The sequence below is a fragment of the Leucopleurus acutus genome (assembly GCF_964270905.1).
Source record: "Leucopleurus acutus genome assembly, chromosome: 2".
In the NCBI taxonomy this organism is placed as follows: domain Eukaryota; kingdom Metazoa; phylum Chordata; class Mammalia; order Artiodactyla; family Delphinidae; genus Leucopleurus; species Leucopleurus acutus.
The window spans coordinates 113,181,767-113,203,562 of NC_139143.1; the positions used below are offsets into that span (position 1 = coordinate 113,181,767).

Here is a 21,796-nt window from a genome sequence, read left to right on the forward strand (position 1 = left end):
ACCTATTTATCTTATAACTGGAAGTTTGTGCCTTTTGACTCCTTCATCCAGTTGCCCCTCCCCACCCCCCCAACCCCTCGCCTCTGGTAACCATAAATCTGATCTCTTTTTCCATGAATTTGTTTATTTTTGAAGTATAATTGACCTTCAACACTGTGTTAGTTCCTATTACACAACACAGTGATTTAGTATTTCCATACATTTCAAAATGATCACCATGATAAGTCTAGTTACAATCTGTCACTATGCAAGATATTATATAATTATTGACCATATTCCCACACTCTACATTTTGTACCCATGACTCATTTATTTCATAACTGGAAGTTTGTTCCTTTTAATCTCCCTCACCCATTTCTTTCCTCCACCCACCTCTCTCCCCTCTGGCAACCACCTGTTTGTTTTCTGTATCTATGACTCTGTTTTTATTTTATGTTTGTTCATTTGTTTTGTTTTTTAGATTCCACACGAGTGAAATCATGTGGTATTTGTCTTTCTCTCTCTGAATTATTTCACTTATTTGTCTTTCTCTGTCTGACTTATTTCACTTAGCATAATACCCTGTAGGTTCATCCAGTTGTCACAAATGGCAAGATTTCATTCTTTTTTATGGCTGAGTAATATTTTACACACACACACACACACACACACACACACACACACACACACACACATAAGTACCACATCTTCTTTATCCATTCATCTGTTGTTAGACACTTAGGTTGCTTCCATATCATGGCTATTGTAAATAATGCTGCAATGAACATAGGGGTGTATATGTCTTTTTGAATTGGTGGTTTTGTTTTTGTTGGATAAATACCTCGGAGTGAAATTGCTGGATCATATGGTAGTTCTATTTTAAAATTTTTGTGGAATCTCCATATTGTTTTCCATAGTGGCTGCATTAATTTACATTCCCACCAATAGTGCATGAGGATTCCCTTTTCTCCACATCCTCACCAACACTTATTTGTTGTCTTTTTGATAATAGCCATTCTGACAGGTGTGAGGGTATATCTCATTGTGGTTTTGATTTCCATTTCCCTGATGATTAGTGATGTTGAGCACCTTTTCTTGTTCTGCTGTCCATTTGGATGTCATCTTTGAAAAAAATGTACATTCAGGTCCTCTGCCCTTTTTAAAATTGGATTATTTAGGGTTTTTTTTTTTCTTAGTTATAAATTAGGGACTTCTCAGTATGAAAGTTAGATATTCTCTGCTTCTTAAAGATGGTTTTCAAAAAATGATGTTGTGAAAATATTTTGATATCTGTAATCTTCAAAATAATTAACTAATACACTAAGAGTTTTGATGTTAATGGGAATAACTCAATAATTTTGTGTTTTTTAAAATAGGTTACATAAGTGTGCATATTCCATAAGAGATTCAAAACTGAGAGGTAGGTTTAGAGATAATTTTTGAATAGTATTTTCAGCTATAGATAAAAAGAGCCAATTACTGATGAAATATCAACAGTACATAACAGATGATATATTTCTTTTATAGATATCTTAATACATGGTGTTGCTTATCATCATGCTGGTATGGAGCTGTCAGATAGAAAAGTAGTTGAAGGAGCTTTTACTGTTGGAGATCTACCAGTTCTTTGTAAGTAAAACGTATTCTTGTGAATATTATAAGATCTTTTGGAAAAAGAAAAAGCTCAGGTATTCTGACTCATTTCTGCTTTTCTTCCAAGAATCTAAAATTATATAACTATCCATACATATACGTGCTATAGTAAACTCTCTGGCAATTTTAGTTCTTTATCATCTTACTGAACATAGTGCAATTTGAAAAGTAAGAATTAGTAGGTTTTTGGTTTTAAGATATATTATTTTACGTTGTAATGTTTTCTTTTTCCTTTTTATTCTAAATTTCCTATATATGAGTTTTATTACATTTATAAGAATATATCTTTTATAAGAAAATGTTTACTTGAAGCAATAAAGTTATATGACTTAAAAGTAATATTCCGTAATTTGATGCAGTTACTACCAGTACCTTAGCCATGGGAGTAAATTTGCCTGCTCACCTAGTAGTTATAAAATCTACAATGCATTATGCTGGAGGAATGTTTGAAGAGTACAGTGAAACAGATATTCTACAGATGATTGGTAGAGCTGGTCGACCTCAAGTAAGTGACAGTGTTTCACTTTTTGTAATTTATTGTAAAGACAAGATAAAAAGCAAAAAAAAGGAATAATTTTGTATTTTTTGTTAAACAAAAGATTAACATTTCACATTTAGATTAGCTTTAAGCATAAATGTAACTAAGAAAATGTACTTTAATGGAGGAGTAGAAGTAAAACAAGTCTCACCAAAGGAGACATACTCCCTTCATTCCCTCTAAGCTCCCATTGGTTGATGAATGGTTGGGTTGATGAATGGTTGGGTTGATAAATGTGTATGCTGTTAAAGAGTTTTTTTGGTTTTGAGTATTTTTGTTTTGTTTGTTTTTTATTCTGAATAGGGATGCTATTGGCATTTTGGATGGGACAGTTTTTCATTGTGTAGGACTGTCATACATTGCAGAACATGTACCATCCCTGGATCCTAGCACAAAATGCCAACAGTGGTCCCAAGATATTGCGACAATTAAAAATCAGCCCATACGCATTATAAAACATGGCCTAATCTGACAAATTCTTGAATAAAGAAGTCATTCATATAGGTACTAAGGGAAAATTTAGGAAGAATATCTTTTCAAAGAATATCAAAATATTGTGTCATACAAATTTATAATTATTATAGGATAAATTAGATTATAAATAAATTGCCCCGAATCTTACAGCTTTTAACCAGTTACCTAAGTTTGTTTTGATATTACTACTGCCAAAATTATGTTACATTGAAACCAAAGTGGTACTTTTACATCTATACTCTTGGAAGGTTTTTAAGTCAAATTTTCAGTTAATATTCAAATTCAGAAGCATTTTTAAGGCCTTCTTGACCTGTTGTTTAAGACAGGGAACTGTTTAATATAAAATGAAAATCTTGAGTTATTGAAGAAGACTGGTATCAACATGTGCTTTTCTTTACTAAATTTCTCTGTTTTCTTTTTTTTTTTTTTCCTTCCAGTTTGACACTACAGCTACTGCAGTTATTATGACTCGGTTAAGTACAAAAGAGAAGTATATTCAGATGCTAGCGTGTAGTGACACTGTAGAAAGCAGGTAATATGGAAAATATTCCCAAAAGATGTAAATATGTTAATGTTAATATAGGCTGTATTTTTCCTTTTAATATATTAGGGGATTTTCTAAGACCATTTTCTTGAAACTTTTCAATAATCTAATTAGAAAGTGTGTACTTTTAAGAAATTTAATAGTTAAAAAAGAGACAGTGTAATATCTTTGTTCAGCAATGCTTCTTAGCATGCAGTTGCATGTATCCTTGTTATAAAAGGCCAAATTAGTAATGGGAGGAATGTAATTTTCACATCTTTTTACATCTTTAAAATTTGCATAATAGTAGGAGACAGGCAACCTGAGACCTTTTAGTAAAGTGTTTAATTATAATACTTCTGGGGAAAATAGGATGTAATCCACTCCCCACCCTTTTTTAAAGCAATAATGTCTTCTAGATCCATGGAGTAGAGAGAAATCTATAATGTTTTTAAAAGTTAAACTGACATTTTAAGGTTTTGTCATATTTTTGAAAATTAAGTTAACTTTCATGAATTATTAAAGTAACAATATTATTCAATTAAATTATTGAATTATTCAAATATTATTCTAAACAAGTAACAGTTGTATGGCACTGAAATATATATTACTAATGAAAAGGTTTTTTTTTCATTAGTTTGCACAGACATCTTATTGAGCATTTAAATGCGGAGATAGTATTGCATACCATCACAGATGTGAATATTGCTTTGGAATGGATACGATCAACCTTGCTTTATATCAGAGCCTTGAAAAATCCATCTCATTATGGTTTGTTACTTTGATTTTGAAGAGTAGTAATTTTATCAAGCCAGTTGGGCCTACTTTATACTAATAAGTTACAGAATAGATTATAGAAACTAATAGTTAGCAGAAGTAAAAACAATTATAACAAATACAGTTAGAGCAAGAGTAGAGAAACGTGAGAAATATTTATCTGTTTTACTTCTAGTCTTTTAATAAGGCTTGAAATCAACACCATTAAAAATAAATCTTTTAGAAAAAAATTATCTCAAAAATTTTTTAAAGGCCTAAAATTATTTAAAATAAGTTAAAGTCAAAAAGAAATTTTGAATTTTGTCTGAACTGGTGTTCAAATCAAAGTATATAGTAATACTGTTGCTGCTGGAATTTTCTTCTTGCTTCTGAAGCTAGCACACATATGGTTATGTTGCTTCTAGAGGGTTCTTTCATGTGGTACAGGTTATAAAATAAAAATGCTTGGGATTGCAGAATATCAAATTAAAACCTGACGTGTTATAATACCATTCTAATACACATAGGTTCAAAACTTTCAGACCTCTAAGGAAAAAAAATACATGTAGTATTCCTGGTCACTGTTATACAATAAAAATAACGAGAGATAGCCAATTGATATTGAAAGGATTTCACAACAGTGTTTATTTTCTATAGATGTTTAAGCCTTGTTTTAACTTTAAGCTACTTTTTTCTTCTATTTAAGACTGAGTTAGATTACTCTTTTCTAGTTAACTGGGGTATAAAGTGAGCTTATAAAGATGAATTTATCTCATTGTATTTTATTTTTAATAAATTGTCATAACATATAGGTTTTGCATCTGGATTGAGCAAAGATGGAATTGAATCAAAATTACAAGGTTAGATGCATTTCCTTCTAAAAAATTATATTCTATACATTGTAATGAAAAAGTTTAGTTATTTTGAAAGTAAGAATGCTCCAGGAAAGTATTTTTTAAAGTAACCTTGTTTGCAGAAAAGAAAATATGGATTTCTTTTTCACAGGTAAATAAAGCTTGGCACATGTACTTTTTTTCTGTATTAATCTATTTATTAATTCTATCAGAATATCTTCCTTTGTATAACATGTTAACTTGGTTTGTTTTTATTTTTAAAATGATCCTGGTCTTTGGAAATGTTGCCTATAGATACTCAACTCTTTATATTCCTTTTCTAGTTTACTTTTAACTGAAAATATAAGCCAAGCTTGATTATGGGCTTCTTATCTTAATCTGTGCTAATGAAGTATTCCTATCAAACCCAGTTTTAGTTTTCAGTTAATCACTCAGTATTTCATTACCTATCTTTTAAAATATCAAAATATTGTTAAGCATTTATTAGGAGTAGAAATTGCTGCCTCTTCATTGTATTGAGACTGTCTTCCAGGAAAAGAAAACATGTTAGATCCCAAAAAATATTTAGCCAATTTTAATTTATTCTCTACTTGGATATACACATATGGCAAATAAAAATGCAGAGATAAGGATGAAGCAGTAAAATTGTCTTTCTTAAAGAATAAATATATTGTTAAAACATGCTGATTAGGGGCTTCCCTGGTGGCGCAGTGGTTGCGAGTCCGCCTGCCGATGCAGGGGACATGGGTTTGTGCCCCGGTCTGGGACGATCCCACATGCCGCGGAGCAGTTAGGCCCGTGAGCCATGGCCACTGAGCCTGCACGTCCGGAGACTGTGCTCCGCAACGGGAGAGGCCAAAACAGTGAGAGGCCCGCGTACCACAAAAAAACATGCTGATTAGCAATAGCTTATGTTCATGATGCAGCTGTTGAGAAACAGATCTATAATATAGTTGTATTATTCTTTATGTATTGACCAAATTTGTAATGGAGTTTTAAAAGCATATATTTTTTATCATAATGATCAAATACACAAAATGAGACAGACCAAGAAATATCTTGCTATATTCTGGTAACTGTAAAGATTTAACTTTTCTTAAATGTTCTTTTTTTTTTTCATTTTAACATCTTTATTGGAGAATAATTGCTTTACAATGGTATGTTAGTTTCAGCTTCACAACAAAATGAGTCAGTTATATACATACATATGTTCCCATATCTCTTCCCGCTGGTGTCTCCCTCCCTCCCACCCTCCCTATCCCATCCCTCCAGGCAGTTACAAAGCACTGAGCTGATCTCCCTGTGCTATGCGGCTGCTTCCCACTAGCTAGCTACCTTACGTTTGGTAGTGTATATATGTCCATGCGTCTCTCTCGCTTTGTCACAGTTTACCCTTCCCCCTCCCCATAGCCTCAAGTCCATTCTCTAGTAAGTCTGTGTCTTTATTCCTGTATCACCCCTAGGTTTTTCATGACATTTTTTCCCTTAAATTCCATATATATGTGTTAGCATACGGTATTTGTCTCTCTCTTTCTGACTTACTTCACTCTGTATGACAGACTCTAGGTCTATCCACCTCATTACAAATAGTTCAATTTCGTTTCTTTTTATGGCTGAGTAATATTCCATTGTATATATGTGCCACATCTTCTTTATCCATTCATCCGATGATGGACATTTAGGTTGTTTCCATCTCCAGGCTATTGTAAATAGAGCTGCAATGAACATTTTGGTACATGACTCTTTTTGAATTATGGTTTTCTCAGGGTATATGCCCAGTTGTGGGATTGCTGGGTCATATGGTAGTTCTATTTGTAGTTTTTTAAGGAACCTCCATACTGTTCTCCACAGTGGCTGTATCAATTTACATTCCCACCAACAGTGTAAGAGGGTTCCCTTTTCTCCACACCCTCTCCAGCATTTATTGTTTGTAGATTTTTTGATGATGGCCATTCTGACTGGTGTGAGATGATATCTCATTGTAGTTTTGATTTGCATTACTCTAATGATTAGTGATGTTGAGCATTCTTTCATGTGTTTGTTGGCAGTCTGTATATCTTCTTTGGAGAAATGTCTATTTAGGTCTTCTGCCCATTTGGATTGGGTTGTTTGTTTTTTTGTTATTAAGCTGCATGAGCTGCTTATAAATTTTGGAGATTAATCCTTTGTCAGTTGCTTCATCTGCAAATATTTTCTCCCATTCTGAGGGTTATCTTTTGGTCTTGTTTATGGTTTCCTTTGCTGCACAAAAGCTTTTAAGTTTCATTAGGTCCCATTTGTTTATTTTTGTTTTTATTTCCATTTCTCTAGGAGGTGGGTCAAAAAGGACCTTGCTGTGATTTATGTCATAGAGTGTCCTGCCTATGTTTTCCTCTAAGAGTTTGATAGTTTCTGGTCTTACATTTAGGTCTTTAATCCATTTTGAGCTTATTTTTGTGTATGGTGTTAGGGAGTGATCTAATCTCATACTTTTACATGTAGCTGTCCAGTTTTCCCAGCACCACTTATTGAAGAGGCTGTCCTTTCTCCACTGTACATTCCTGCCTCCTTTATCAAAGATAAGGTGACCATATATGCGTGGGTTTATCTCTGGGCTTTCTATCCTGTTCCATTGATCTATATTTCTGTTTTTGTGCCTGTACCATACTGTCTTGATTACTGTAGCTTTGTAGTATAGTCTGAAGTCAGGAAGCCTGATTCCTCCAGCTCTGTTTTTCGTTCTCAAGATTGCTTTGGCTATTTGGGGTCTTTTGTGTTTCCATACAAATTGTGAAATTTTTTGTTCTAGTTCTGTGAAAAATGCCAGTGGTAGTTTGATAGGGATTGCATTGAATCTGTAGATTGCTTTGGGTAGTAGAGTCATTTTCACAATGTTGATTCTTCCAATCCAAGAACATGGTGTATCTCTCCATCTATTTGTATCATCTTTAATTTCTTTCATCAGTGTCTTATAATTTTCTGTATACAGGTCTTTTGTCTCCTTAGGTAGGTTTATTCCTAGATATTTTATTCTTTTTGTTGCAATGGTAAATGGAAGTGTTTTCTTGATTTCACTTTCAGATTTTTCATCCTTAGTGTATAGGAATGTATCAAGTATCTTTTCTGACCACAACGCTATGAGACTAGATATCAGTTACAGGAAAAGTTTTGTAAAAAATACAAACACATGGAGGCTAAACAATACACTACTTAATAATGAAGTAATCACTGAAGAAATCAAAGAGGAAATCAAAAAACACCTAGAAACAAATGACAATGGAGACACGACGACTCAAAATCTATGGGATGCAGCAAAAGCAGTTCTAAGAGGGAAGTTTATAGCAATACAATCCTACCTTAAGAAACAGGAAACATCTCGAATAAACAACCTAACCTTGCACCTAAAGCAATTAGAGAAAGAACAACAAAAAAACCCCAAAGTTAGCAGAAGGAAAGAAATCATAAAAATCAGATCAGAAATAAATGAAAAAGAAACGAAGGAAATGATAGCAAAGATCAATAAAACTAAAAGCTGGTTCTTTGAAAGGATAAACAAAATTGATAAACCATTAGCCAGACTCATCAAGAAAAAAAGGGAGAAGACTGAAATCAATAGAATTAGAAACGAAAAAGGAGAAGTAACAACTGACACTGCAGAAATACAAAAGATCATGAGAGATTACTACAAGCAACTCTATGCCAATAAAATGGAGAACCTGGAAGAAATGGACAAATTCTTAGAAATGCACAACCTGCCAAGACTGAATCAGGAAGAAATAGAAAATATGAACAGACCAATCACAAGCACTGAAATTGAAACTGTGATTAAAAATCTTCCAATAAGCAAAAGCCCAGGACCAGATGGCTTCACAGGCGAATTCTATCAAACATTTAGAGAAGAGCTATCACCTATCCTTCTCAAACTCTTCCAAAATATAGCAGAGGGAGGAACACTCCCCAACTCATTCTACGAGGCCACCATCACCCTGATACCAAAACCAGACAAGGATGTCACAAAGAAAGAAAACTACAGACAAATATCACTGATGAACATAGATGCAAAAATCCTCAACAAAATACTAGCAAAGAGAATCCAACAGCACATTAAACGGATCATACACCATGATCAAGTGGGGTTTATTCCAGGAATGCAAGGATTCTTCAATATACGCAAATCAATCAACGTGATACACCATATTAACAAATTGAAGGAGAAAAACCATAGGATCATCTCAATAGATGCAGAGAAAGCTTTTGACAAAATTCAACACCCATTTATGATAAAAACCCTCGAGAAAGTAGGCATAGAGGGAACTTACCTCAACATAATAAAGGCCATATATGACAAACCCACAGCCAACATCGTCCTCAATGGTGAAAAACTGAAAGCATTTCCACTAAGATCAGGAACAAGACAAGGTTGCCCACTCTCACCACTCTTATTCAACATAGTTTTGGAAGTTTTAGCCACAGCAATCAGAGAAGAAAAGGAAATAAAAGGAATCCAAATCGGAAAAGAAGAAGTAAAGCTGTCACTCTTTGCAGATGACATGATACTATACATAGAGAATCCTAAAGATGCTACCAGAAAACTACTAGAGCTAATCAATGAACTTGGTAAAGTAGCAGGATACAAAATTAATGCACAGAAATCTCTGGCATTCTTAAATGTTCTTAACAGTTCATATTTGTCTTTTTTCAGTTATTATAGGTGGCTAAGTTTTGCCTATAGAGAATAGCCAAATTTATTATATAACTGGATAGAATGTTTTGGTTTGCTTGGAGGTCTGCCTTAAATTTCTTAGGAAGGGTCTTTAGCATACAATATGCTGTTTCCTAAATTTTGTTATACTTTCTTACTCAGTATCCTCCAGTACCTCTCCCATCACTCTTAGAATAAAATGCAAACTTTCACCAGAACCCACAAAGTCCTATTTGGTATCCCCATGCCTATTTCTCTAACTTCATCTCTTGTCACACTTTCTCCCCATTTATTCCACTCTGTCCAAATTGGCTATCTTGCTGTTCCTTAACCACATCAAGCTTGTTCGCACTTCAGGTCCTTGCACTCTCTTTATTCTTGAAACACTTCTTGCATATTTTACATGGCCTGAACCTTCATTTTATTCAGGTCTTTGTTTACATATCAACTCCTCAGAGAGACCTTCCTGGACTACCTTATTTAAACCCACATTTACAGAGACAAAGGAAAAACAATTTCCATATTGTTACTGCTGTTTTCCTGCTCTTGGAAAAGGTGATGTGTTTATGTTGAAAATTAGGATGACTACATCCTTACTTTAATCAGAAATTATAAGCTGTGTATCTGAAATACACGTAAGCTTAATTAAATAAAAGCTTAAAAAACTCTGTTGTTCTTTAGTTCCTGTCTCAGCTTTATTTTCCTTCATAATACCTTTCTTTTTTTTAATTTTTATTTTATATTGGAGTATAGTTGAGTAACAATGTTGTGTTAGTTTCAGGTGTACAGCACAGTGGTTCAGTTATACATATACATGTATCTATTCTTTTTCAAATTCTTTTCCCATTTAGGTTATTACAGAATATTGAGCAAAGTTCCTTGTGCTATACAGTAGGTCCTTGTTGGTTATCTGTTTTAAATATAGTGGTGTGTACATGTCAATCCCAATCTCTCCCTCCCTCGTAATACTTATCAATACCTGAAATTATTTATTTGTTATTGATTGCTTTCTTCAGTAAAATACAAGTTTTATAGAAGAAGAACCTTGCCTTGTTCACTACTATAAACTTTAAGCTTAGAATAGTGCTCAGCATATAGTAAGCATTCTTGTTTGATTAACTTACTGAATATTAATTTTTTTGAAGTTGAAACTTGAGAGCATTGTTTTTTTTTTTATTTAAGTGTAGTCGATTTACAATGTCATGTTAGTTTCAGGTGTACAGTATAGTGATTCAGTTTTATATATATGTATATTTTTCTTCAGATTCTTTTCCCTTATACATTATTACAAAATATTGAGTATAGTTTCCTGTGCTTGTACAGCAGGTCCTTGTTGGTTATCTATTTTATATATAGTAGTGTGTACATGTTAATCTCAACCTCCTAATTTATCCCTCCCCCTCTTTCCCCTTTGGTAACCATAAGTTTGTTTTCTATGTCTGTGAGTCTCTTCCTGTTTTGTAAATAAGTTCATTTGTATTATTTACTTTTTTTAGATTCTACATATAAGTGATATCATGTGATATTTGTCTTTCTCTGTCTTGCTTACTTCATTTAGTATGATAATCTCTGGGTCCATCCATCCATCCATGTTGCCACAAATGGCATTATTTCATTCTTTTCTATGTCTGAGTAATATTCTATTATGTGTGTGTGTGTGTGTGTGTGTGTGTGTGTGTGTGTGTGTATATATATATATATATATCACATCTTCTTTATCCATTCATCTGTTGATGGACATTTAGGTTGCTTCCATGTCTTGACTATTGTAAATAGTGCTGCAATGAACATTGGGGTGCATGTATCTTTTCAAATTATAGTTTTCTCTGGATATATGCCCAGGAGTGGGATTGCAGGATCATATGGTAACTCTATTTTTAGTTTTTTAAGGAACCTCCATACTGTTCTCCCTAGTGGCTGTACCAATTTACATTCCCACCAACAGTGTAGGAAGGTTCCTTTTACTCCACACCCTCTCCAGCATTTATTATGTGTAGACTTTTGTTGATGGCCACTGATTGTTAATTTAATAGTGGGTAATTAAGAAAATTAGCAAAGACTTCAAAAGCCTTACTTAACCAAACACTTAAAACTATCAAGCTGCCTTAGCAATGTTGCTTAAACTAAAGTATTTTTCAAAGAACCCTGCTTTCTAAGGGCTATGTTTTTGTGAGTGGCTATTCTATATAACATTGAATAGGTTGTGGTATTCCCATTCTCTGCTGTTAACTGCCTCCAATCTCCTGGGCTTTTTTTTTTTTTTTAACATCTTTATTGGAGTATAATTGCTTTACAATGGTGTGTTAGTTTCTGCTTTCTAACAAAGTGAATCAGTTATACATATACATATGTTCCCACATCTCTTCCCTCTTGCATCTCCCTCCCTCCCACCCTCCTTATCCTACCCCTCTAGGTGGTCACAAAGCACGGAGCTGATCTCCCTGTGCTATACGGCTGCTTCCCACTAGCTATCTATTTTACGTTTGGTAATGTATATATGTCCATGCCACTCTCTCACTTCGTCACAGCTTACCCTTCCCCCTCCCCATATCCTCAAGTCCATTCTCTAGTAGGTCTGTGTCTTTATAGCAGGGAACAGAGAGAACACTGAATGCAACAGGTTACTACAATTGCTCTGATCCCCATCAATCAGTGAGAGTGAACTTGCATTGCTTCCTATTCAGAGGTTCCTTCCAGGTACAATAGTGTCATATTCAGAGATGCTGAAGTAGATACTAGAAACATCAGCTAAAATAGTCATAATGGTTACCTTAAGAGAGTATGGCAAACTAGGAGGAGGGGAAAGACTGGTGATTTTTGAACAATCTCTGTAGAACTATTTGACTCTTTATACTTTGTGTGTATATATCTTAAAGCTTTTTTAAAAAGAAAAACTACTGCCGTATTAGAAGTCAAATGGCAAAACAGTTATTTAGACCTGGAGCAAGTCACTTAGCTTCTCTATTCTTTAATTTCCTAACTTGTATATGAAATAATATTAATACCTGCCATGTTGTGTTTTGAGGATTAAATGAGATAGTACAAATATATCATTTTAAAAGCTCCAAGTTGTAAATGTTATCACTTGAGTGTTATTTTTATTATTTGTATTATTTTTACTGTTAGAAAATTTTTTCAGCATATTAGTCAGCTCTTTTGTTTAAATGAGGTTTTTTTTTTAACCACTTAAATAGGGACTACAGTTCTTCCCAGAACAATTACACTGAAATACACCTTCAGGATATTTTATAATAAATTCTATTTTGTGTTGATTCTTTATTTTACTAAAGTAAAAAATGTGTTTTCTATAATTGAACAGAATTATGTTTGAAGAATCTGAATGATTTATCATCTCTGGACCTGATAAAGATGGATGAAGATGTTAATTTCAAACCAACTGGTAATTTTTCCATCATTGTTAGTAAATTTAACAATTGCTTACTTAAGGCTAAATTAAAATTTTTTTTCTACTAAAATTTAGATGATGGTAAAATTGTGGTTTCAGTTCTCAGTAGGGTATCATCATTATTAGTATGATCAATTTATACGAGTTTTATTTCTGAAATTATAGATCTTCTTTTTGACAGGCACAGAATTTGTGTTCGCTAACTCCGGTGACTTTTAGCCGAGGATTAAAATGCTCACATCTTTGGGTTGCTTCAGTCCTGTCGTAACTCTTGTAGCTATCCTTTTGCCAATTCTTAATTATTCAAACATTGCTTATATGGATGGTTACTTAGGCTCCTTTTCTCTCTGTCTCTCTCTTTTTGATTCTATATAGGGTATAACAGAAGCAAGAAAGAATGTTTTGTAGTTTTTACCACTCATGATTAGAAGTTTCTTAGGGGAAAATATTGACTTCATTATAACAAATTAAACTTTTTAAGAAGATATACTTTACTGAATAAAAATTGGGAAGTATAGGAAAGTTTAAAAAAATCAGACTATCTGTTAACATTTCATGTATCTTTCCATTTTTAAATGCATTTTTACATACTTGCAACTGTACTATAGAAATGTATGATTTTATATTATGTTTTTATTTGTATTTATTTGTATAAGGTTTTTAAAAGCAATTTACCTCCCTAACTCTCAGCCCTAGATTTATAACATTTGTTTCCTCTCCCATGGTTCTCATTCTGATAAACCTAATTTGTTTGTGAGAATTACCTTCTTTGTATTCTAGGATGTCTCACTAAAGGGGGCATGAGAATCACTAATATAACTTCTTCATCTATTCTTCAGATACTTTAATTCTCAAGAATCTTATTCCCACTATAATTCTTTCCCTGTGGAACTTCTTGAATCCACTGACAACATTCCTTCTGCCTTTAAACATACCTAATAAATGATATGTGTAATATTTGTCTTCTTTCTCAATCATCAGTGAATACTACCTGATTAATTTTCTTCTTTTTAACATTCTTTTGATTCTCTTTCTGCTTCTTTAATCAATTTCTCTTTGCTGACCTTTTTTGCTTTACTATGGGCTTCTTAAATGTGTAGATGTTGGACCTTTATTCCCAGTTTATGATAATTTCTTTGAAAACATAATTTACCTTCACAGCTTAAGCTATGGTCATTATGTAAATGAATTGTAGTTTTGATCCTGGTCTCTCACCTTTGCTATGACATTTGAACGTTAGTTTTCTATTGGAAATCTTTTCTTACCTATATGACATGAAACTTGACACCCAGAGCATATAACAGTTAATTTGACCTGGAATACTATACAGTGGAATGAACATAAAATTTGTGTTCCAAATGCCTGGATTTCAGTCCCAGTTCTGCCACTATGCTTGCTGTGACCTTATGCTTACTGAGCCTTAGTTTATTTATCTGTAAAACAAGAATATATTACACATCCTACTTACCTTACTGGGTTGTTGTGATGATGAAATGGGATAATGAACATATACAGCAAAAAAAATTCCTCTGAAAACATGAGTCGTTGCTTTGTCCAAGGTTAGGAAAATGTATCTCTACTTGCCTCTTATTCTCAATAGCATAACCGGTTTGTTAAGCCTATTAAAAAATGTTTGATGTCTTTTGTTTCTCTTTCATTCCTCACTCATTCCATGTCCAGGCAGGAATGTCCAAAAGGACAATCCAATCTTGGAGCTGAAAATATTCCTTATCACGTAGCAGGGTAATGTTTCCTAAAGTGCAGTTGGGTTAACTACTTCCTCTCAAAGTCAACTGAGGGTGCTGTTATGTTAAAAATGAAATTAATGAACCCTACTCCAGACCTACAAACCTCACCTTCTAGGAGTAAAACCTAGTAATTTAGATTTTAAGCTTGTTCCCTGGATGCTTCTTTTGCACATTAAAATTGAGAACTGCCTTGGGATTGATGTTTCAATAAATGGTATAGTGAAAATCTATTTAGATCTTCATGTCATACACCAATTTATCTTAGTGAGTGTTCTGGGGTGGGGGGTGAGAGACTCCAAATTAAAATAGAGAATGCAGTTTTACTCTAAACTATCTTCTCTAGGAGATTCATGGGGTTCAGTAGCATACTAAATGTGCTAAGAAGAAAGGTAGTAAAAAAGAGATGAAATTGATTAGCCTAAGATTTTTACATTCTTATTTGTCTACAGAAATCTTTTAAATGGAAATCCATTAATATTGCAAAGAGCACTAATATTCTATCAGTGTTCAGTCTTATCAATTTAAATGTTAATATCATCCAAAACACCTTTACAGACATACCCAGAATAATATTTGACCAAATATCTGGGCACCCTATGGCCCAGTTAAGTTGACACATAAAATTAACCATCACAGCAGCTTAACATAAAATATACATTCTAGCTGAATGTAGCTGAGTTTTCAGAGGAATACAGTATTGTACATGATGCTGTTTTACCTGTTCCTCCTCTGGACCCAGTTTGGTCATGTACTCTGCTTTGAAAGCACATATTATGCAATGCCCAATCATTGGACATTTTGTCCTCTGTATTTATTAACTCAGCAGCCTCAACTCTTGTTACACCCTACACCATCAAGCTACTTAAAACACACACACATAAAGTGTTACATACATGTATGTATATATAACTTTATGAGGAATTTAACATGTCTTTTTAACTGTGCCAGTATTTTTATTAGGATCATTTAGGTTAGTGCTCTTGTTATAAGGTTGTATGAATTTTTTAGTTGTTTGCCTCAATACTTTTTCCCATAAACCTTGTTATTTTTAGTATGTAGTTTATAGAATACAAGATTTTATAGGAATGCATATACTATATATTTACAGGAAATAAAGGTTTATGTAAATGTATAGGAATACTATATATTTATTTAAGGCTAAGAATTTTTATTAGCGGTGATTTGTAATAGTTTCATTATCAATCAGTTTGTTGTATTTTCTAATTTTCATTATTTCTTCTTTGACCTATGGGTTATTTGGAAATCTAGTTCTTAATTTCTGTACATATGATGGTTTTCTAGTTATTTTTCTTTTCAGTTTTTTTGTTGTTGCTGTTGTTTTTGATATTTGATACAGTTGCTTTGTATCAGATAATATTTTCAGTATGATTTCAATCTTTTGAGAATTGTTGAGACTTGTTTTATGGCCCAGTATGTGGTCAATTTTTATAAATATTTTGTGTGTGCTTATCCCTTTGGTTTTAAACCCTCTCCCAGATAAATATCTTGTTACTTCTTTGCTGCCTTATAAAAGATATTTCATATGTTTCATTTATCTGACTTAGTTGCCTTCAGCAGAGGCATTGGTTCATAATTACTTAGCCTGCTGTTAATGTGGATAGAAGCTCCTTACATATTATTTCTAATTAATTCTTTCTTTATGACTTCTTGTTCCTTTGTGTTACTATTACTTCTTTTATCTCTTTGAATATTTATTTTTTGTATTTAAATTTTTAGTCTGTATGTTCCAGTAATTCTGCTTCATATAGTTTTTGCTTTTTTAGTTTGTGGTTATAATACTCAAGTATCTAGGTATTTTTATCTGTATGCTTGTGTTCTTGTCCAGATTTTTAGCTATTCTGCCTGCTAATGTGTATAGAAGAAGGGCTCAAAAGGCCAAGTCTTAGTTTGTGCAAATTTATGAAGGATTAACAACCTTATGAAAATGGGCAGTAATTGCAAAAGGCATGGAAAGTCATTAAACTGGGATGCAAATCTTACCTCTGTGAAGGAGAGTGAAGGAAGGAAGGAGAAAAGGAAGGAAAGAGAGAAGGAAGGAGAATTTTATCCTGCAATGCAGTCCTAAGACCATTTGGCAAAGTTGATGGGGAATCTTCAAGTCAAAGTTGCCCATCCAAAGAGTCCCTTGGCTTATAGATCTTTCTTAATATTCCTGCCATGCTCAGTCGTTTGTTTGTATCTCCTGAGAAGTGTGATCTTGGTGTGTACATAGTGATAGATTCAGAACATAGCAGTTGGGGCCATCCATCAGAGCACTTCTTGCAGTAGGATATGTGAGAGGTGCATTCTCATGACCTCTGCTTCCACTCTCCTTACCCCAACTCTATGACTTTTACTTTGAAATACCCTGTATTTGCTATTATTCAAAAGCTGTATTGATAGCAAGTTGCCTCTTTATTTTCTCTCTTCACTTGCAAATTTTAAAAAATTATTTCCATTGCTTCTGCCTTGACTCATTTTCTTTATAGCTTTCTTTCTAGTTTATTTTTATACCTTAACTAGGAAACCTTCGTCCTTACTAATAAGCCAGCAAATATCAAGCCTTTTCTCAAAACCTTTCATTTTGACTAGCAGGGAGATACCCTATATTAATTTATAAACATCTAGGATAAGAGGAGCATCTTAAAATTTACCCTAAATATAACATATACTAGTTCCCTTGGTAACCATATTCTCGCTATCTCACACACTGCTCTTAGAATCTCCCTTTGGTGAACCACTGCATTACTCACGTTTTGGCTGAACATATTCACTAGACTCCTAATTGAGAAAGTGGCTATTCCTGAGTCTAAGTTCTGTCTACTGTACCTTATTCTTGGTGCCTATAAGTGATGGAGTGTCAAATTCTTTCCTCTTCAGCAAAACCTGTAGCACATACTTAAATATTAGCCTTTTCCTTGAGCAACAGTATGCCTTTTTCCTCTTCTCAGCTGTTTTTTGTGTGTTCACAAGACTTGAAATTCTTTGTAATGTTCTTGACAACTTATAATTGAAGCCAGTAACCTTTTAAATGAATTCCATTTCATCAATTACTTATCCTCACTCTACCCATCCTCCTACCCACAGCCTACCTGATGTTTTATTTCCAAAACAATTTAGTTTCAAATTCAAATTTAATTGAAATATTGCTCAAGAATTTTAAGTGGTCTTCTGTTATTTTACAAATCAAAACCAAAATCTAAACTCCTTTATAGCATTTAAAGGCTATTTCAGGGCCTCTGTATTCTACCTTTCATCATGTTTTGATAACAAAAGTAGGCAACATCTATTTAATGTTGGGCACTATGCTAAGTACTATGCATGTATTATTGCATTTAATCTTCTTCACAACAAACATATGAGATGCATACTTTTATTATTCCCACATTACATTAAGAAACTGGTAAAGTAACCTGCACATGATCACCTAGTAACTAGTAAGTGGTGGCCCAAAGATTCTAAGCAGGTCAGTTTGACCTGAATTTTAGTCTTATGTTTATCAAGCCATATCTCTCATTACATTATTCTAAAGAGTCTTTTAAACTTTACTCTTTTGATAAACAAGTTTTGTTTTTTCCTGAGGTCTAGAAGGTAATCCCACATGGACCATTCTTTTAGGCTTAATTTCCTCTGTACTTAAGTTTGTGTATGTAAACATTATCATTAACTGGATTTTGTACTCTAATCTAGCTATTTCACATGTGGTTATCTCCCTAGCTAACCTGTAGGTTCCAGAGACCATGTCTTCTAGATTTTTTGGTGTCTTTTGTACCTGATGCTGTTAAAGTCACAGCAAAGATGCTAAGGAAATGTTTGTTAAATTGATGAAAATTCAAGTTGTTTCAGCTGATGGGGAATGTTTATTTTTCTGTCTTTTCCCACAGAGGCAGGAAGATTGATGGCTTGGTATTATATTGCATTTGAGACAGTGAAGAAATTTTGTACAATCAGTGGAAAAGAAACTTTATTGGATCTGGTAAATTAATTTTCACAAGAAAATAAATATATAATGATATAGTATAAAATAATATTGGAGTAAATAATTTGTGTATCTCATGCAATTTAAGAATAAATGAGCAGAAAAGAAAGCATTTCTAATAGTGCTTATGTTTTTCCTCCTCATATGCCTTTGTAAGATATAGAATAGTACTCCTTAGAATATATTTCCAATTGTATCTCTGTGTTAGGGCTAAGAAAATTCATATACATACCCAAAGTCAGGATGGCAACTGCCTTTCAACTTATGTGGTAATGCTGATTACCTTGGTAGTGGTTACCAAGTGTAATATGTTGAGAAAGAATGTGCTGAGAAAGATTCCAAGATGGTGTGGCATGGTATATTGGGAAAGTCTGCCATGAATGAGGGACACTGAGGGACGCATGTGCCTCCTACTTGCAACTCTTCCCTAAATCCTTTGCATCAGAATAATGATAACAGTAGAAAGAGAATAGTATTGGTGATAGACCAGGAAAAAGAACTGATTTTGGAGAAGATGGGAGTAAAAACAGGCTATACTAAGATAGCACCAGTGGGGGCAACTTTGTAGCTATAGCAGTGAATAGAACCATAGTCATGTTTTTGGCACCTGGTAACTGTATTTGTCCTTTCTTCCATTACTGGAGATATGAACATGAAACATGACATTTATATTTATTGTCAAATCCAAACTATTTATTTTTATTTAATATATCTAAGTTGATTATTGTGATAAGATTATTATACTAAAAATTGCATTAAAATTGATGAGTAGAAGGCTTGTATTTTCATGTAAATATTATTCTTTTTAAATTTATTTTTTATTGAAGTATAGTTGATTTACAATGTTGTGTTGAATATTATTCTTAACTGAGAAGAAATCAAGAATAGAAACTCCCTAATGTTAACATTAACTCATCTGATTTTGAGTTCAGTAAGTGTGAGAGAGAATTAGAAAGGGTGTTAGTTTCATTTTACAGGTGTGAAAAACCAAAGCAGAGTCATTTGACAGAATTAGGCTCTAGAATACAGATTTCTTAATACCTACAACATTGTTTTCATTACAAAATAATCCTCAATAGGAATAATAATTTGCAAACTATAGAAGGGTAAATAATAATATAACAGTAGTAATAGTGATAGTAATGAAATCTTCATTTATTGAGTGCTTATTATGTGTTAGGTGCTACGCTGAATATTTTAAATTTTATCTTGTTAATCTTTACAATCTTACTGATATAGCCCCAGTGTGTAACACAGTGTCAGACATATAATAAGTGTTCGTAAACTTTCGTTAGTGAATGAATGAATTCTTAAAGAAGCAAAATGTATAAGGCAGGTTTTTAACTCTATTATGCTAAACGTGATGTCCCAAGGCAGCATTAAAAATAAATAAATACAGAAAAAATAAATGAGAGAAAAGAAGTAAAGAATGGACATAACTAAATGAACAAATGCTGAAATTTTATAGGTCACAATGGTAGCCAGCTGCAAGGAATTTCTAGATATACAATTAAGAACAAATGAAAAGAAAACACTGAATACTTTGAACAAAGATCCAAATCGGATAACTATCAGGTACAGAAATTAAATATGTTTTAAGTAATTTTAAAAAGGTTTCATTCAGTTAAAATAAATAATAATAATAAAAGTTTTGCCTTGTTTATTTACAGATTTCCAATGGGAGGAAGAATTAAAACAAGAGAAATGAAAGTAAATTGGTAAAGAAAATCAGTTGTTAAATGTCTTAAAATACTGATTACCTGTCCCTGATTCATATTTATGAAGGTTTTTTTTTTAAACTTATTTTAAATTTCTTTTCCTTAATACAAAAAAGAACATATTTATATAAGAATGAGGAGTCAGAATGTAGGTGCGAAATTAATTTCCCAAAACTCAGACTTTAATTAAAAGAGATAATTTGTGAATTTTTAAATCAACAAACGTTGAGAGTGTAATCTGTTGAGGGAAGTTAGACAATAGAAGAAGATATGCTTCTCATCCACAGGAACTTTCAAGTTGGCTTGAATGAGAAACATTTGTGTATAAAAATAATGGACAGTATGAAAACACATACAGTAAATGTCTATTGAATGATAGTGGTATTCTGGGAAAGACATACTAAATGCAACGATATCAGTGAAGGAATGTATTTGTGACAATGGTATGACTATTCTCCCAGAAAAGGGAAGTTTGTATAGAGGAGTAGTAGCTGGAAGAGTAAACTAAAGTTACATTGTATTGTAATGACTTTACCCAGTTTCCAATCACAAATGGTGCCAAGTGCTTGGTTTTCTGAGTATATAGGTCTTAGTGTTAAACCATTTGATTTAGATCATTTCAGGTAAAAATGATTTTTTTATGTGGCTCAATAAAACCAGTTGGCCAAAGAATTTCCTTTTTCTCCTTAGCTAAAGGAGGTCACTCGTTCTCTGGGATACTTCCTAACGTCTCATTGAATTTTATCTCCCAAATACCATGGCATCTCATAAACAAACTTCCACTGCTGTGTACAACTCATCAGGCAGATCTACAGCTTGGACAACAGAAGTTAATGTTCTGTTTCTTAGATACATTTCTTTAGAAATTTAAATATCCTTAGAGATCATACAGAACTTAGAGATCCTGTACCCAGGTCCTCTCATTTTACAAATGAAGTAAGTGATGCCTAGATAAGTTGTGACTTGCTCGAGGTTATGTTGCTATACTGGGGGCTGATCTAGAACTAGAATCTAGACCTCTTGATTCTCACAATGTTTTTTTCAATATACTCTGTTGTATCAACTACTGAGTCAAATTAAATCAAGGTATTTTTCCACAAGCACCTTGTTGGGAACACTCTATTTGCAATTTTAACGCTTTCATTTACCTTACCTTAGATTGGGTCATACATTCTTTTCATTGGGACTGTCAGATTTTAAAATTGATGACTTTATAATTGTTTTTATATGTATCATAATTTAACTTCCCATTATAATTTCCCACCTTTATGCAACTACTTGAGTGTGGCTAGGAAGAGTGAATGTGTGTGGGGTATTTTCTTAATCCAAAATGTACAGTCTTTTGGTGGGTGATGATGGCTAATAGTTACCACTTTTATGTCTCTCTCATATTCCTGTTACTTTGCTGAATTTCAGATCAGTTCTTTTTCAGGTAGGTGTTAATCCTTTTAATTTTAAAATTTTATCCTTCACCTTTCTGCCCTTTA

At 33.1% G+C, this 21,796-nt stretch overlaps 1 protein-coding gene across 1 annotated transcript in view; it reads left to right on the forward strand.

Moving 5' to 3' along the window:
* Positions 1-21,796, forward strand: part of HFM1 (helicase for meiosis 1) — a gene marked incomplete at both ends in the record, with an annotated part of 128,499 nt that overhangs the window by 36,257 nt on the left and 70,446 nt on the right. Inside the window, 10 exons of the mRNA XM_082833123.1 lie at positions 1,356-1,399; positions 1,507-1,608; positions 1,992-2,137; positions 3,082-3,176; positions 3,805-3,938; positions 4,736-4,783; positions 12,778-12,858; positions 18,497-18,588; positions 20,060-20,166; positions 20,262-20,309. Coding sequence (XP_082689249.1) covers positions 1,356-1,399; positions 1,507-1,608; positions 1,992-2,137; positions 3,082-3,176; positions 3,805-3,938; positions 4,736-4,783; positions 12,778-12,858; positions 18,497-18,588; positions 20,060-20,166; positions 20,262-20,309 — 897 coding nt within the window. The remainder of the gene's footprint in view (positions 1-1,355; positions 1,400-1,506; positions 1,609-1,991; positions 2,138-3,081; positions 3,177-3,804; positions 3,939-4,735; positions 4,784-12,777; positions 12,859-18,496; positions 18,589-20,059; positions 20,167-20,261; positions 20,310-21,796) is intronic.